Source organism: Colossoma macropomum, unplaced genomic scaffold (assembly GCF_904425465.1).
Source record: "Colossoma macropomum unplaced genomic scaffold, Colossoma_macropomum, whole genome shotgun sequence".
Classification (NCBI taxonomy): domain Eukaryota; kingdom Metazoa; phylum Chordata; class Actinopteri; order Characiformes; family Serrasalmidae; genus Colossoma; species Colossoma macropomum.
This window is the reverse complement of record NW_023494807.1, coordinates 20,133,448-20,146,924: the sequence shown is the minus strand read 5'-3', so window position 1 is coordinate 20,146,924 and position 13,477 is coordinate 20,133,448. Positions and strand designations below refer to the sequence as shown.

Sequence of the window (13,477 nt, the reverse complement as noted above, 5' to 3'; positions counted from 1 at the left end):
CGCACCGCCCAACGCTGCCGAGCACAATAGCGCCCCCTGCTGCTCAGGCATGAACACTCCAATGCTTATTGACGCAGACTGTGTCCGAAACGGCGCTGTTCTCTACTCTCTATCCGGGGAAGTATTTGAAACACTATTAAAAAAATGTAAGTATTTAGACCTTAGATATTTACAAGGATTGTGTCATAATCTATTTAAACCCAAGGCAATAATTGAGACAGTATTAGGTTAAATATACTATCGCTGTCCACAAACAAAAACAAACAAACAAACAAACAAACAAACAAACATGGATCTCCTTTCATTTTTCACTATTTAAACAGGCAGGCGTCCTTTACACTGTGTAGAAATTCATGATCAGTATGAATGGACCAACAGACATGCTCCAAAATCATTTTGAATATAACCTCTTTACATTAAATTACATACAAAATCATCATTTATAGGTGACTGTCTAAAACCCTAACCCCTAAACTTCAACTTGTAAAAAAAAATACTTTTTTTTGCATATTTAATGTTGTTTTTGAAAGATGTCCTTGAAAGAGAAGTTAAAAGTAAAAAGTTGAAAGATTTATAATGAGCTTAAAAGAAACATTATTCAAAAATGCGGTCCCAAGTTTTTATTCTTCACTAAACAGTTTTAGTCCATGGGCGGAGCCTTATTTTAGCCACACCCCTACATTTCAGAGCAGAAAGTGAGACTGCATCCCTGTCCCTCATGACCACATGGTGAGCAATAAGTCAAAATCAAATAGTTTTGAAGTAAATGTGTCCCAAAGCCTGAAAATCAGGGCAACATTAAGACTTGTCACTACTGAAACACAATTTTTTTGCAATTAAGTCAACTTTTGTGTTTTAATGAAAAATATTACATGTTGTTTATTATGTGCACTGTTCAAAGCTGTGTTTGCTAGTCAGGTACTGGCTAGTGTTTTTGAGTTCTGCTCACAGTCCAAAGACATGCGGTCAGGTGGAATTGGAGATGCTAAATTGCCCCTAGGTGTGTGTGAATGTATATGTCTGTGTGTCTGCCCTGTAATGGACTGGCGACCTGTCCAGGGTGTTCCCCCCTCCCACACTCTATTAGACACACCTACCTTGTTGGTCCACCTTGTAGGTGTAAAATCAGAGCCAGTAGCTCATCTATTGCTGCACAGTTTGTGTTGCTCATACTCTAGTCCTTCATCAGTGGTCACAGACACTGCTGGTTGGATATTTTTGGTTGGTGGGCTATTCTCAGTCCAGCAGTGACACTGAGGTGCACTGCAGTGAGCAGCACTGCTGTGTCTGATCCACTTGTACCAGTGCAACACACAAAAGGGGGCTTACAAAGTATGCAGGCAGACAGAATACAGTCTGTAATTGTAGAACTACAAAGTACTTCTATATGATAACTGGAGCTGATAAAATGGACAGTGAGTTTAGAAACATGAAGGTGCTCCTAATGAAGCGCTCAGTGAGTGATCTTCACATGGCCTTGTATGTAATTTGCGTGTGTGTCTGCGTTACCTGAGCAGCAGAGCACAACAACCTTCTGCCGCTGTAACCTGAACGAGTGATCTGTAGGAGCATCTAATCCTGCTCATATAAAACAGATGAGTAAAGATCTCTGGGCCAGGCTCAAGTTTCATTCAGAAACAGCTCTGTAAACTTGGCATTTTATTCGTAAAAAAAAACTGTTTTTGAACTGTTTCTATGGGCTAGTCTCTAGCTTTCCAAACAGCGTGAGTCATTCAGAATGTTAATAAAGCTATGTTTTGTACAGGGCAAAGGCAGGCACAGACCGGCCTTGTAAATAATGTTTACTTCAACTGACTGTTTCTTTCTAAATAAGTACTGAAAGTACTAGGTTCTCCTTTGTACTTTCCAGTTGATAGAGATTTGTGTGGGTTTTACAGACTAACATAGAAGTAATGAGTAATGAGTGGACTTTTCCTGAGAAGTAATTAGTAATCTCATTACAGTTTGAAGGAAGTAAATAGAAATTTCTAAAGTATTACTTTTTTGTGTAACCACCTCAGCACCGGGGTTAAGTGGGTGTTCAGCCAGCATGTGCACAGACAGACCCCAGAGGGGGCTTGAATCCCTGCCCTTTTGCTCTCAGACTGTACAAGTGCCCTCTCAGCTGACGTGTAAAATAATTGTGTTTTATGTGGTCATCCTTCAAGATCTGTGTCAGCAAGGCTCTGCTGAGCCTCACCCCAGGAATAGAGCTTGTGAGTCAGCTTGGGCTCCATGAGCTTCATTGCTTTTGATCGCCCTGTTTGATGCAATACTGGACCCTTCTAGATTTCACCTCAGTAACTCCGACCTGACACCTGTAAGAAAGCGCTTATTATTGATTATTTTGAACATCGACCAAACAAACAGGCGTTGCTAATAATTATTAAACCAATTTTTTTGAGAAACTTTTTTGTGAAAAAAACAACTCTTAACACTATGTTTGGTTTCCTCTAAAACATAATTAAGCCGTCTTTCTTTATAAAAGTGTCTTTCTTGATCAGAGTGGCTGCAACAGGTTGTAAGTTTACAAGTTTATTTCTCATTTATATTGTCCTTTTTTGTGCCTGTTCTTGTGTTTTTCACCTGGCATCACAAAATGCATGCCCAAGTAAGTTGGGTCTGTTGCAGAATATGATATATACCATATTATTCAACCATTTTGAGTTAGGGAATTTTTTTTGGATGATTTCTTGTGTTTAAAGATTTTATTGGCTCCTGGCGCCATCTATTTGCATTTTGGTCATGTCTTTCCCCTTACTCACTGTCTCTGTGTTGTCTTTCCTCCTAGCCTATATTCCCTCAAGTATATGCATACATTCTATATTTAAGTTAACTGCTTTGCTTTGTTACGGTTCAAACCTTACTGGGCACTACAGTGACCACTTTTAAACCAACTTTAATAAAAAGTATAAGTAAATCAAATTCTATGACCTTTATTGAGTTTGTTGGAAAATAATAGCAGACTAACTTGAGCTAATTCATGTAAATAACGTTGGTTCAACAAAGTTGCATTATTTTCAAAGAAAGCCATTAAACTGAGTGGAAATGCTTTTGATAATGAGATGATGAGAATACTTTTTTGTGTATATTGTGGGATTATTGTACAGTAAGATTTCAGACATCTATAGGTTGTATGCGAGAGCCTGCTGAAATTCAGTTAATGCTCAGTATGCATATTTCCTTTAGACACGGCCCATTTATTTATAAATGTTGAATGCCATGCATGGTGCACGCCTAATTTGAAATATTTGTGGTCAAGGGAAACTATAACTAATATATTTGTATACATTCTTTAAAAAAAAGATGGTTCTTTGAGGGTTCTTTAGTAAAGAAAACGGTTCTATACAGAACCATGAACACTCAAAGAACCCATGGCATGATCAAAGGATCCTTTACATCATGAAAGAGTTTTTCAGATTGATGGAAAATGCGTTGTCTATGGTTCTATATAGAACCTTTTTAAAAAGGGTTCTTTCATTGTTACAAGCTTGACATCATAATCATAAAAGAACCATTTTTAGCGCTATATAGAACCCTTTTCAACAAGGTTCTATATAGAACCATCTATAGCACATTCTCCATCAATCTGAAGAACGCTTTCACCATGCAAAGAACCCTTTGACCATGCAAAGGGTTCTTTGAGTGTTCAGGGCTCTATATAGAGCCGTTTTTTTAATAAAGAACCATCTTTTTATAGAGTGTAGGCTAACATTCGCTGTTCACTTTTATCACACAGTTAATGGTTGGCTACCCCTTGTTATGTGATGATTAATAAATTAATAAAGGGTGAATGTAAATAAAAAAATATGAACTCAGAACTGGTTATTCTCACTAATGTGGTTGGTAAATAGGTGGTTGGATGCTTTATTTACTTGATTCCCTTCCAGCCACAAATTTGAAAAACATGCAATGGCTTGATGTGAGTGGCAGAGACAGACCATTAAAATCAGACACATTGGCTCAGACCTGCATGACGCCACTCAGAGCAGAGATCTGGTTCAAACCTGTTTGTGTTTACTGGTCTCTGGAGGCCACTGGGCCCGTGTAAATGCTCATGTTTTAGAGGAATGCCTTCCTATTGTGGTATTCATAGATTGTAATCACCTCTGTGCTTTTTGGCCTTGGGCCCCATGTGTGTGCATGAGTCATACTGAAAGCTGGAGAAAAGAGCAGGGCCGTGAGCTCAGAGGAGGCCAGTGGAAGGGCTAACAGTTTTAGATTGAATGCTTTGGCTCCATGCAGCTGTATGTAACTCACGACATAAGGCCAACTGGAAACAGGCTGTTGACTCCAAACTGAAAGATTAAAGGAATACTTTAGGCTTTCCAAACATCTATCTGCTAAATCTGTAGTGTACAGTTACCATAGACAATAATCTTTGTCTTTCCTTGCACTTGGTAAAATAACAGGAAACCAACTCAAAACACACTTCTTATGTAAACCAATGGGCAGATGCTGAAGTCTTTCAGTGAAAGTTTAAAGGAATACTCCTGTCATTGTGTGTTCAAATTCCACAGCTGACTGGATGTTCCTGGTTGTGCACTTGGGCAAGGCCCCCATGCCCCACTGCAACAGGTGGCCCCCTCTTTTGATGATGCTGTGTTGTGCCCAGCCTGGTCATAGTTAGGCAGACAAATGACAAATTTTCCTTGTAGGATCAATAAAGTATATAACGTACTCTCAATCTGCGGCACGTGTAGCATGTAATCATTTACCACAGGCAATACCTTTGACACATGTCCTTGAATGGGGAAAGACCTACATTAAAGCCATTAAATGTTTTAAACCATGTTTGAAATCACTGGTGAAATTTGACCAAAATAGCATAAGTCAGTGGTTCTCAGGATTTTTCAGACAGTCCACATTTTTGCTCTGGCTACTACACATGCACATGTTAGTGGTGTAACTAGAGGTGGCCGAAAAACATAATATTGTGATACTTCAAGACATTTTCATGATACACAATATGCCACAATATATATTTTTTCAGACATTTGATCAGTTGGAACAGAAAGAAAGAACAGTAGTGCGACATTTAAAAAACATCTTATCAAAAAGTGTGAATACAATGATTTTTATTCAATATTTCACATATTGTGCTGCAAAATCCAGTTAGGTGGGAAAAACTTTGCTCTCTTTATTATGAAACATGCAGGTGGTCAGTGTTCAATATAACTATGTGCACAATATGCTCAGAAAAGCATACTGCAAGGTATTGTGGCATAATTTATCACAATAACGATATATATTGTTATATTGCTCAGCCCTAGGTGTAACACTGCCTCATGACATTGTGATATTGTGATGCAAGAATGTGATAATATGCATTGTGGACAGTAGACATTCTATTAATTCTGGCATTGAATGCAGTTACATTGTTAGACCATCAAAGTTTGCAAATGACCAGTACCAGTTAATATCATGTGTTGAATGTATGACTACACCTCCAGTTAAAACCAATATTAACAAGAAGGTGTCTCTTTTTTAAAAAATAATGTTAAGTGATAGGCATGTGACAGCATGACTGTAATTCTATGTGAATGTCTTTAAAAATACATGCAGTGTAAATAAAAGATATATATTTACACAAGATACGACAACCCTGAGTGTCACTTAAAAAATACATTTTAAGCCCTAATCCACTGTATCTTCAGTAAACAACACAAAATAAGGCAAGAGGAACTGCTGCATTTTCAATCTGTTCCACTACTTTTCTTTCACCTCTACACTGATACACTGTAATTTCCGAAGCAGAAAAATGCCAAGGGGAAAAAAATATCAGTTTTCTGCCGCCTACGCATGCGCTCCATCCGCTGCAGTCCCCCACATCCTCTGCTCCTTTCCTCCCTCCTCTTCTCCCTTTATCTCTCCTTCCCCCACTCCATTCACCTGCTGCTCCTGCGTCAGACCCCATGTCAGCGTTACCATAGCAACAAGTGATGCTGGCACATCTCTGATGCCGACGGTCCATGGACGTCACCGCTTCCTGACGTCATATCAGCACCCCCCCCCCCCACACACTTTTCCCTGCCTGCAGGGCTATTTATAGAAACTAGAGAGGCAACCACGGCAACCAGCATGATTCATTCACATCTTCAAGGTGTCGCTGCTGTGTCCCCATTGATAAGAATCTCTAGGTGTGCAGCACATACAAATGAAAGGAAAATGGTGCTGTGTGCAAGATTGAGCCATACAGCTCAGTTACTGACACTAAATACATCTTGAGGACAGCATTCTGAAAAAAAAACAAGCATTAATTATTGACTGAAACAATTTCCACATGAATAAATTATATTACTGATATTGTTTTGCATGTACAGTGCAACCAGTCTTACTTTATTACAGTTGGGTACATTAAATCATACTACTGAGACAGTTAACATAGTCTCTTATATGCAAGCATCACTTAAAGAGGAATTACACAAATTTTCCAAAATGTCTGCATAATTAAATGGTTAAGGTATAAACAAGGCCATTCAGAGTGGTTTGATTTTAAATGCACCTTTCTAGAGAAATTTACCTGAGCTAGAATTGTTGTTAGTGTTGGTGATAGGAACCAGACATCTGAAGCATTTAATCCCTCTAAAAGCTCCCTCACAGAAAGTTATTACACAAAATGGTTGCAAATCCGCTGTCTGATGCTGGAGAAATTGTTTTATGATATGGGTTTATAGTACAATTATGTCATAGATGTACACACATGTTGTTTCACTTTTTAACCACTCTGCAGGACAGAGATTTTTCCTGATTTTCTTAATCTTTTAATGATATTATGTATTGTAGATAACGAAATCCCCAAGTTCTTTGCTATTTTACATTGAGAAACATTATTCTTGCATTGTTGCACTATTTGTCTGTGCAGTCTTTCACAGAGTGGTGAACCCCTCCTCATCCTTACTTCTGAAAGACTCCACCCTCTGCTGTTTTTATACCCAATCAAGTTACTGACCTGTTGCCAATTAACCTAGCTAGTTATGAGGTGCTCCACCAGGTGTTTGTTTAGCATTATACAACTTTACCAGTGTTTTTCTTGTTGCCTCATCCCTTTTTTGAAATGTGTTTCTGGCATCAAATTTAAATTGGGCATAGATTTTTCAAAAAACAATAACATTTCTCATTTGATATGTTGTCTTTGTACTATTTTCCATTAATTATAGAGTTTAAATGCATTGCACATCATTGCATATATAGTAGTATTGGCATAGAAGAAGACGCAAACATAGCGCATACAAGCAAATGCTCTTTTATTTTGAAAATAACAGGCAGCAAGAAATGCTTGGCCTAGCACTACCCCAACCCAAACAACAGGGAGGGGGTGACACAGGACAACACGACTTCCGAGGAGGGTCGACACTTCCAATACACTGTAACCCACCCTCTTCAGTTAGCATTACTCTAATTAACCACAAACTAAACCTCCCAGCAACAACAACAACAGCAGTCACAACAAACACTTTTCCACTTTTAACTGGGCTACACCCTTAAGCTCCTCAGAGGTGTGATGTGTGTGTGTATATATATATATATATATATATATATATATATATATATATATCGCTGCTGTCCGAACAAAACCTTGTATCTCCATTTTTGCCGTTTTTTGGTTTTTGATATAAATTGAAAATGTCTGTTGCCCTTTACGTTGTGTGTAAATTTCATGATGAATGGACCAAAAGAAATGGCCCAAAATGACTTGGAAAAATGTCTGGTTCCATTGTCTTACATTAAAAGTAAAGTATGCTTTTTCCTTCTCTTGTAAAGTTACCGTTTTAGAGATACGTGGTTTTGTTCTGACATACACATGTATACATATATATATATATATATATATATATATACACACACACACACACACACATATACATATACATATATATGTATATATATATATATATATATATATATATATATAGAGAGAGAGAGAGAGAGAGAGATAGATAGATAGATAGATAGATAGATAGATATTGGACATTAACCTGAACATTTCTCAAAATTTTAAAAGATTGATATGTCTTTGTGTTCTTCAATGAGATATCTCCTAGTTCTGCCTTTCATAATAGGGACCTTCTAGTAGTACAAAATACACACAAAGACATTTCAGTAACAAATATGGGATGATTTAAAAACAATGTTGTTTTTTTGTCTCAGCGGTATCTTACCAGCTGCCATGTTTGTATTTGTTTATGACGAAACCACAAAAAACCCTTATGTAATATTATTAATAACCATATAATAAATGAAACACTAGCACAAAAAAATGGGTATGATGACGTACCTGCGGCCGGAGAGCTAGAAAACAATCTAGTGTACTGGACTTTTGGAAGGAGGAGGTGCAGCTTACATTCAGTTTCACTGCGGCCTCCACAATTCAAACCCTTTTTGTGTGTTTATGTGAAGCGTGTGACTCTGTGCGCTCGTGTTCTCAAATACGACAACGGTGTGGAAAGTTCAGTCCAAAAGCCTTCACAAAGGTGGAAATTAAGAAACATTTCCAACCAGACACTGTTCCTGACTCTCCTCCTCCTCTTCCTGCCCCTCCTCCTCCTCCTCCCTCTCGCTTTACTTTCAGACGCCCAAAAAAACCTCCACATGTTGGAAATAAAGGGAACATTTCCACCAGACACGGTTTCCGCCCCTCCTCCCGCGCTCTCTCTCGCCCCACCCTCGCGCGCTCTACGTTTCTTTATGACATCACCCCACAATGCACCGCACTGTTTGCAGTTTGCCCAGCGTCGCCATGACGACGGAGTCCGAACCCGGCCCTCTTATGCAAATGAGGCCGGAGGAAAACGTCATTTCGGTCCAATCTGAGCGCTCTGAAGTGACATAATGGAAATTTTTTGCGAGCTAGAAAAACTTGCAAATGTTTTATTTTCCGCCCATCCTGAGCCCGGGAAGACTGGCTGTGAGGGAAGAGGGAGCGCAGTTCGCTCAACACGACCCAACAAAAAGACGAGAAAAGGAGTTACGTAAGAAGGTTTATACTTTTTTCCCCTCGGACTTTCGAACGAAAGAGAAGCGATAAGAACGAGAACACTTTCTGTTTCTTTCTGAGAGCGCGTTTTATAGTTTTCTGACTCTCGACGAGACTGAGTGTACAGCCGTTTAGCTACCAGGCTGTTTTTAGCCCTTCTGAGGGTGTAGAATGGGGAACAAAAACAAACCCTCCATCCAGAAGAGGTGCTGAACGCTTTCTGAGAGCTGAGGGGGAAAGCGCCCCACAAAAGACCCGAACAGCGCTTGTTCTCACGACGCGGCGTGATGAAGAAAGAAATGAGCTTAAACCTGGACGAGCAGAACGCTGGCTCCGAGCTGAAGGACGGCGAGGCCATGCTGGGTTCGGCCGAGCCGGGACTGCTCAAGCTAGCCTCCCCGGAGCTGGAGAGGCTCATAGCGCAGTCCACGACGCCCACCACGTCGTCGCAGTTCGCGTACAACAAGGCCGTGAGCGACGAGCAGGAGTTCGCCGAGGGCTTCGTCAAAGCCCTGGAGGACCTCCACAAGCAGAACCAGCTGAACGGAGCTACCACGCTAGGCGGCAGACTGCTCGCTAGCCACGCAGGCTTGGCTTTGCCTTCGGACCTGCCCGTATACACGAACTTGAGCACGTACGGCACCACGGTGAACTACAGCACGGACACCATCCCCTTCCCTCCGCCTCCGCCGCCGCCGGCTCACGCACCCACCTCAGGCGAGCAGCACGCGCGGCTCCAGCCGCTGAAGGACGAGCCCCAGACCGTCCCGGACGTGCAGAGCTTCGGCGAGAGCCCGCCGCTCTCGCCCATCGACATGGACACGCAAGAGCGCATCAAAGCGGAGCGCAAAAGGCTGCGCAACCGCATCGCCGCCTCCAAGTGCCGCAAGCGTAAGCTGGAGCGCATCTCGCGGCTCGAGGACAAGGTGAAGACGCTGAAGAGCCAGAACACAGAGCTCGCTTCCACGGCCAGCGTGCTGCGGGAGCAGGTGGCGCAGCTAAAGCAGAGGGTCCTCAACCACGTCAACAACGGCTGCCAGCTGCTTCCTAGCCAGGTCCAGGCCTACTGACCCTTAGTGCTCAGCTTCAGCACGCAGCTCCTCCGGTCAGCAGAATAATTCAGGCTTTATGCAGCCGCGCCAAAAAAGAGGGGACACGGGGTGGATTCAGGTACAGTGGGGCTTGAGGTCACATGGGACAGTGTGCTAGGTGTTATGGGACAGTCTGTTGACATACATGTCATAGGCAATGAATAATAAAGCCATTCTTTCATTCAGTTACTCACTAAAAATGACTTTTCTAACTGAATTTGCTCATTTGGAAAGAATACACTAGTAAGCATCAGGTGAAACTGGAATACACAAGAGTTTCTTAAAGTGTCCCATATTACCGATACCCCAGAATACCCAAACTCACCCTATATTGGTGCTGATGTAAAAATAGAGATGTTTTCAATATGTTTACACGGTTTTGTAGCAGATGGACTTCATACGCCTTTCTCTAAGACAGCAGAAAGAACACTACTACATTTGATTCTCATGCCTATTTGGGATAAGAGAAGAGGACTAAAAGCAGCAGTGTTTTGCATGATAATAAGACAAGCTCAATGAGTGCAACCAAACACAGATTGTCATGCATGCACTCTTCATGTGTAAAGCCTTATTTGTCTACAAGCACTTATTACCCAATGACCTTATCTATTTTGTATACAGCTATTCACACAATGTCTTATCTTATTTTTTTGCTATTGTGAATTGTTTGGTGTTTTTTTTCTCTCATGGAGTCACGTGTCAAAATGTTTTCTTTTGAATCTGTCACATATGTGTATTGCCTTCGAGTTTCAAATGAAATACTGTGTAATAAAAGTGTTATTTCATTTGCTCAATTGTATATTGTTGTTGCCCAACATTGACAGCTTACCAGTCATGGCAGCAAACTTGGCACAGTCACTGGTTAAACACTTTGTGTGTTCTTCTGGGAGAAAGCATTGGTTTGGTTTGGGTGGAAGAACCCATTATTCTGCTTATGTAAACTCGCTGTCATAGTTTTTGGAGAGAGCATCATAGCTGTGAGCATGAAAACTAATACTGCATCTCATTACAGAAAAGAAGGACATCTAGTGGCTCTAAGCAGTATAACACCAAGTGGCTGTCATGAAGAGGCCAAGGATGCCATATCCTACAGTACACTCTTAAAAATGGGCTCTTATAGAAGTAATATATATATTAATACAGAACCATCAACAACCAAAGAACCCTTTGTATCGTGAAAGGGTTCTTTAGATTGATGGAGAATATGTTGAATATGGTTCTATATAGCACCAAAAGGGTTCTACTATTACAAGCTTGACATCATAACGGAAGAACCCTTTTCAAAAAGGTTGATGATGCAAAAAACCCTTTAATCATGCAAAGAGTTGTTTGAGTGTTCATGGTTCTATATAGATCCATTTTATTTACTCAATAACCTTTGGAAGTGTTTTTAAGTGTGTAGTATAGAAACCAACTTTACAAGAATCAAGGGTGTATTAAATATGATTGCACTACAATGGAGCCTTAAAAATCAGTTTGAAGACACAACACTATAGAAGATGAATACAAATATAAAAGGGGCCTAACATTAAAATAGAACGCAATGCTAGAATGTACAACTGCTCAATATCAAAAAGGTTCGCCAAGTGTATGGTACATACTTGAAAAAGTATTGGTTCTTTAGTAAAGGCAACGTTATATTTAGAATCATGAGATTCTATATAGAACCATTTCTTGCTTAAATGGTTATTTGCATGGTGAATGGTTCTTCATACTGATGGAGACTGTTGAATATGGTTCTATACAGAACCTTTTTGAAAAGGGTTCTATATAACATCAAAAAGGGTTTTAATATTACCAACGTGACATTGTAACAATAATTCTTTAAGTGTTCATGGTTCTATACAGAACAATTTTCTTTACAGAAGAACCCTTGAATCATCATTTTTAAGAGTGTAGTTTAGTATAGAAACCAAATGAACAAGAATCAAGGGTCCACTAAATATGAATGCACTACAATGGAACCTCTTTTAAAACTCAGTTTAAAGACAACACTACAGAAGATGAATACAACTATGTAGAGGCCTAACATTAAAATAGAACATGGCACTAGACTGTGAAACTGGTCAGTGTCAAAAAGGTTTACCAAGCGTATGGTACACACCTAAAAATGGTTCTTCAGCGCTTCTTTAGTAAGGGTGATGGTTGTATTTAGAACCATGAGATCTACATTTACATTTACATTTACATCATTTAGCAGACGCTCTTATCCAGAGCGACTTACAAAAAGTGCTTTGTCTATCCAGAGAAAGAATCTTCGCTAGCTACCTATAGGTTAGAGAGAAAGCCAGTCCTAAGCTCAGATACTGCTAGAATCAGAAGGTCATTGACATCTAGTGAAAAAGGGACAGAGTTAAACACAGAACAGTGCAATACAATACATAAGTGCTGTACAAGATCTATATAGAACCATTTGTTGCTTAAATGGTTCTTTGCATGATGAATAGTTCTTCATACTGATGGACAATGTGTTGTATATGGTTCTATATAGAACCTTTTTGAAAATGTTTCTAAATAGCACCAAAAAGGGTTCTTCTATTGTTACAAGGTTGACATTGTAATAAATTCAGGACCCTTTTTGGTGCTATATAGAACCGTTTCCAAAAAGTGTCCATATAGAACCACATACAACACTTCCATCAATCTGAAGAAACATTTCACCATGCAAAGAACCATTTAGGCATGAAACAGTTCCAAATAGAACTATCACCCTTACTAAAGAAACTTTGAAGAACCATCTCTCTTAAGTGCGTAGCACTGAGCTCAAAATTGAAATGTTTGTCACTATCCTGTAAATCCAGCTTAACTATATCAAGATTGAGATATGTATATTGTAATATGGCTTCTTAACAGCCATCAAAGCTTCGGGCCTACACATTTCCGTGGTCGTCACTGCTAGTTGTGTCAAAAATATTATTCATATTTAATGCCAATCAGTAATGTTTATACACACATTTCTCACTGTGATGGTCCTGGGAGCTGGTAGACAGTAAATGTATTCAGTTTTATCAAAGTATTTCTTCATTGATTTACTAACATTTAGCTCTCCTCGGTCTCACTTACAGACTAATATGTTTTAATGTGAATATAAAAATCCCTTGTTAATGATCACTCCTTCTGTTTATTTTGACCACTTTAAAGAGTCAAATTTGTTTAAACTAAGCACTTGCCAAATGTAGTGTGAATATGAAGGGAACATGAACAGAATGCAGAATACATTTGAAATGTAAAAGGCAGAGCACAGTGAGTTCTTATTATTTGAACCTTAGACATTGCTATCAAATGCATGATTCAAGAGTGATTGGGAATGAGACACTTGTGATAGATCACAATGTAATAGATAAATGCTATGATACAGCGGAATGCTGTCAATGATTATACATAAGGAGAAATTACACCAATATTCTGT

The 13,477-nt window shown here is 39.6% G+C and overlaps 1 protein-coding gene across 1 annotated transcript; it reads left to right on the top strand.

Moving 5' to 3' along the window:
- The first annotated feature begins 8,821 nt into the window (after nucleotides 1-8,821).
- On the top strand, nucleotides 8,822-10,867 carry jund (JunD proto-oncogene, AP-1 transcription factor subunit). Its single transcript, XM_036556503.1, has one exon. The coding sequence runs from the start codon at nucleotides 9,265-9,267 to the stop codon at nucleotides 10,045-10,047; it is 783 nt and encodes a 260-aa protein (XP_036412396.1). The 5' UTR covers nucleotides 8,822-9,264; the 3' UTR covers nucleotides 10,048-10,867.
- Nucleotides 10,868-13,477: the final 2,610 nt, after the last annotated feature.

What these genes read in the sequence shown, in the direction of transcription:
- jund (XM_036556503.1), top strand. Translation starts at nt 9,265, where the DNA reads ATGAAGAAAGAAATGAGCTTAAACCTGGACGAGCAGAACGCTGGCTCC.